The 5,180-nt window shown below is 33.9% G+C and overlaps 1 protein-coding gene across 2 annotated transcripts in view; it reads left to right on the top strand.

Annotated features, from left to right (window-relative positions):
• Positions 1–4,363, top strand: part of LOC122070510 (probable sulfate transporter 3.5) — a 5,605-nt gene extending 1,242 nt beyond the window's left edge. Inside the window, exons 5-12 of one of the 2 annotated variants that reach the window (XM_042634675.1) lie at positions 58–171; positions 1,723–1,839; positions 1,950–2,076; positions 2,278–2,528; positions 2,622–2,812; positions 3,349–3,431; positions 3,782–3,858; positions 3,987–4,363. In XM_042634675.1, the coding sequence (XP_042490609.1) occupies positions 58–171; positions 1,723–1,839; positions 1,950–2,076; positions 2,278–2,528; positions 2,622–2,812; positions 3,349–3,431; positions 3,782–3,858; positions 3,987–4,175 (1,149 nt within the window). In that variant the 3' untranslated portion in view covers positions 4,176–4,363. Of the gene's footprint in view, positions 1–57; positions 172–1,722; positions 1,840–1,949; positions 2,077–2,241; positions 2,529–2,621; positions 2,813–3,348; positions 3,432–3,781; positions 3,859–3,986 lie in introns of both variants that reach the window. The other variant, XM_042634674.1, reaches the window with a different exon arrangement.
• The last annotated feature ends 817 nt before the right edge of the window (positions 4,364–5,180 follow it).

Here is a 5,180-nt window from a genome sequence, read left to right as displayed (position 1 = left end):
ATTTAATAGAGACTTTCTTTGTAAAAGTATAAATTAAAGATTAGAATTTGGTTGCAGGTGAGGAACAGGCCAAAGCTATTTTGGGTATCGGCAATTGCTCCAATGGCAACCATAGTTGTGGGCTGTGTTTTTGCTTACTTAGTTCATGGGGAGAAGCATGGCATCCAAACTGTTAAGTTTCATCCCTTATTAATCTTCAACCCCATCTCCTGTTTAATTAGTTATAAGATGATTGAGGTTAAAAAATCTTATCCTACCAATGTCTAAAACCCAATATCACATAGAATTAATGTAGGAATAAGAGATATTCTCCTTTTATGAGAGTGTCAATTGCTACGGTTTCAGTATTTTAGTACGATTTTAGTATGGTACAGAAGACGGTGAGTAGATACCCGAAACTGAACCATAAGGAGAGCATTCTAAAATTTTTAATATCAATACTGAACCGACTCAATACGATTTCCATTTGATACAAATACAATTTTGGTATGGTTTCTATTCAATACTTTTGCTTCTTCTTTTTTTTTTTTTTTTTTTTTTTTTTTTTTGGCCTTTTATGGGATATATCATATATGTAGTCTATAATTTGGTATTCCATAATCTGTTAAAAACAAGTAAATAGATGTAGTTCAGTATATATTCCGGGAAAGAAACCCTTTTCGTACTGAAACCTTATTGAATCTTTTTTAATTTTATTTTGGCATGGTTTCAAACGATTGGTTTCCATAAATTGACACCCTTATCCTTGTACGATCATCAATTCATCAGTTATTGGCATGTTTATCGAAAATGGATCATAAATGAAGTTCGGTCTCAGTTGTTTCCAGACTGATTAGGTTTCGGTTTATTGTATATATTAATAAAAATAAGAAAAAAAAGTTTCATTATTTTTAGGGGTTCAATTTGATTTTCAAATATTTAATATAATAGTTGATGCAGATGTTCAAGATCATAAGAGTAATGCAATGTCTTTATTGATATAATTTCTTAAAATATATTATTGACTGATGATGCATTTAAAGAATGCATATCAAATACAACCTAAGTCATCCTCTCTTTCATGATATATGAGGAAAATTTCGACTAGGGGAGTAATCACCCATACGTAAAACACATGTGGACACTAGACCTTTGTTAGAATTAGGTTGACAAAGTTTGTAGATTGGACGGCTGGGAGCTGTTCAGAATAGCGGCCCATTATTTTATTGAAAGGCGTGTTACGTCTTCAAAACATGTGACATGTAAGTGCTATCTTTGGTAAGGTATGACCAAGTTTGACAAAAATGATACATTTGCGTCACCATGATCCCTTATTTTACTTATTCTCTGCGGTTGCAAGAGAAATAAAGAGGTGAGAAATAGAAATTAAAGTAAAAACTTTATATTATGGAAAGGATTTTCCAGGACTCGTGTCAGGTTGTGAGAATTTGAACGTCTCACGGTAATAATGATGAGGGAAATGATATCATTCATATGAGGCCCACATGGTTGACTAAGGGAAAGAAAAAATAATAGATGAAAATCCCATTTGAGAGAAAAATGGTACTCTATCATTGTCGTGATTCTTTTTTTGTATGATTATTTAATTTTATTATATTTTGCAATCAAATTCTTAGATTTAAGAAAGAAAATAAAGATTCAGTTTGAAGAAAAATTTGATTATCACATAAGAGTTTCTTATCTATAAGACCTAACAATATTGTCTTATTATATACGTGGCAGGTGGGTCACTTGAATAAAGGATTAAATCCTTCATCTCTTAAACAACTAAACTTTAATTCTGAGTATCTTCCTACAACTATAAAAGCTGGGATTATCACAGGCATCTTGGCTTTAGCTGTAAGACTTCTAAGAGTGCACTTAAATTTCTATATGTTTCCTCTTCTCTTCCCATGTAGTTTCTAATTTATGTGTTTAATTTATATTTTTCTCTTTCTTCTTCCATGCAGGAAGGTATTGCCATAGGAAGGAGTTTTGCTGTAATGAAAAACTACAAAATAGATGGGAATAAAGAGATGATAGCTTTTGGGATAATGAACCTTGTTGGTTCCCTTACTTCATGCTATTTGACCACAGGTGTTGAGCACTTTGGATTCATTACTTTTAATTTGCTTTCTATATTTTCTATCACAATCTCATACATATGCCCCTCCCAGACCTTGCAGTAGCAGGAGCCTCATGCACTGGGTTGTTCTAAATTGCTCTAATTCTCATATATATATATGATCTTATGATTTGTAGGTCCATTTTCAAAATCTGCGGTTAATTACAATGCAGGATCTAAGACACAAATGTCAAACGTAGTGATGTCTCTATGTATGATGCTTACTCTATTATTCTTGGCTCCTCTCTTCCGCTACACCCCTCTTGTAGCTCTCTCTGCAATTATCATGTCTGCAATGTTTGGGCTCATCAAGTACGATGAAGCTTATCGCCTTTTCAAGGTCGACAAGTTTGACTTCTGCATTTGTATGGCTGCCTTTTTGGGTGTCAGCTTCATTAGCATGGACATTGGCCTCATGTTATCAGTGAGGATTTCTCTTAGCTCACAATTAGTTAAGGATTTTTCTTATTGACAGCCCTAAAAGTGTCAAATAACATTTTTTTCTACTTTGTTGCAGATAGGATTGTCAATAGTTAGAGCGCTTCTGTATGTAGCCAGGCCTGGTACTGCCAAGCTTGGGAACATTCCTAGTTCAACCATGTTTCGTGATATAGAGCAATACCCTAGTGCAACTGAGGTCCCTGGCATTCTTATTCTACAGCTGGGATCTCCTATTTACTTTGCTAATTCTGCTTACATTAGAGAAAAGTAAGTTATATAGAGATATATACTGTCAAAGATAATGACACAAATTAATTAATTAATTATATATAGGTAAAATGTTCACTCGGACGTCCTAAGTTCCACTCCCACTAGGCATACCTTGGGCCACTCACACGGGGGTGTTCTCTTCGCTACTTTCAGTGAAAGTTGAATAGTTCCCATTTAACACTGGTATGACCCGGTCTATGTAGTTGTGGGGTCAGTATGGGCCCACGGGACTAGTCAGGCCTTCGGGAAGGCCTAGATAACCATTGTTAGCCAAAAAAAGAAAAAAAGTTCATTGAGCCGATTGCAAATGGTACACTAGCACTTTCTCTATCTCTCTCCTTACATGAAATGACCTCTTTGCTCCCTATATACATGAAGCGATTTAATTGCTCTTTATTGATGCACTCTCTATGCCACTTGCTCAGAAAACCTTTTCCCTTATATCGAATATTTATTATTTGATGCTGGCTAAAATTCTTGGGTTATAACAAAATCATTAGATTTGTAACCATATTTTTATTTGCTTAAACTAGGATCACAAGGTGGATTGAAGATGATCTGGACGTAAAAAGCTCGAAAGGACATGATCTTGAGCATCTTATACTAGATTTTGGAGGTAAGCTTCTGAATGAATACCTTACTATCTATAAACAAATACTTGTAAGCAACATATATAAGAACATGGTTGTACTTATGCATTATAATATCACTCCCTATGTTTCTTAAAAGTTGTGTTTCTACTTGTAATCTCGACCCTTCTTCACTGCATGAAGATGTTATTACCAAAAAGAAAAAGAAATGGCATTCCTTTCATGATATGAAACACCCATTTTTATGTTTCTGTTATGCATGTTAATTAGTGTCCATATGATCCTAAACTAAAATAGACTTTCATTTTGTTATATAGTATCTCATTTTTACCCTAAAGTTAGTAATTCTGATTTACCTGTGGCTATATCATCATAGGAGTTACATCTATTGACATGACTGGCATTGAAATGTTATTTGAAGTACAAAGGGACATTGCAAAGAGAGGAATTAAGGTAAAACATTAATATCTCTCTGTATAATGATGACTAATATCCAAAACAAATTTACACCAAATTATATTCCTTTTAACTTGGTTCCTAATGGAAATGGTTTTTTTTTTTTTTTTTTTTTTTTTGAACAGGTGGTACTAGTAAACCCTAGGGTAGCAGTGTTGGAGAAGTTGATGGTATCAAATTTTATTGAGACCATTGGAAAGGAATCTGTGTCCTTATCAATTGAGGAGGCAATTGAGGCATCCCGTTTCATGCTTAATGAATCAAAGAATCCCTCAACTAGCAACATTATTGTAACTAATGATAATGACCCATAGGAGTTGGTGACCACTAAGTTATATGATAATTTGAAATCATCAAGTAAGAAGTTAATTGTTGCCCACTAATTTGTTGTTGTTGTTGTATAATTGAATTTTGTCATAGAAATTAATGTAGTTCAATTGTATCACTTAATCCAAGTTTGGTATCATTTGATATGTTGAAAATTAAGTTTGCCTTTCTTGAATGCATGGAGTGTATGTGACTTTGACTTTACTTTGTGAGAATGGTTAGTAACATCAAAAGCTAAAAACCATGTAATATATTAAGGGAAAGGTTTTGATGGTTTGATAGATTATGGTACTTTAGGGACATGGAAGGGATAGAACTCAACATTCTAGGGGTAATTTCAGATACTTTGTCCAATGAAGGAGAGTTCTATTCCATCTCGTGGTCTAGAGCACCAGACCATGTTATCCCTTCTTTGGTCTACCGATGAAAGAACTTTTCTTCATGTATTAAAGCACAAGTAAAAATATTGACCAATCCCCATTAATCGAAAAATGAGAATGCAAAGTCTTAAGACGAAGTAAGGATAAATGAAGAAATAATATAGGGCAGATCCCGACTAGTAGTAGATATTGAAAGACAGCGCACGATTAATCGTCAACATGGAATCCACAATAGTCTGAATAACTATGACTTAAGTAGGTATTATACATGAACATCAATGCCTGAACTTTCTCTGATTTGTACTTGCAATATATATGATCTTTCTGTAAGATTTCCTATTAGGTGGGCTAGCATAGTCAAAGATTTGTTTCCAAAATCGATTTAGTGGTGTTGACTAAAAATGGAGTAAACAGAAAGAATCCAATATTATTGGTAAGTGATCTCTATGGAGATATTTGATTCTATTAGCACACCTTAATGGTATGAAATATTTATTACTATGTGTGGACCTGAGGTATTGTTTCCTTAATGGAGAGGAAACGTTAATTTTATTGCAGGGTTGGTCCCTACCCTCACCCCTACATATAGTTATCATTGACCCATTAAGTGAA

Source organism: Macadamia integrifolia, unplaced genomic scaffold (genome assembly GCF_013358625.1).
Source record: "Macadamia integrifolia cultivar HAES 741 unplaced genomic scaffold, SCU_Mint_v3 scaffold94, whole genome shotgun sequence".
Lineage (NCBI taxonomy): Eukaryota > Viridiplantae > Streptophyta > Magnoliopsida > Proteales > Proteaceae > Macadamia > Macadamia integrifolia.
This window is presented reverse-complemented; position numbering and strand designations above follow the sequence as displayed.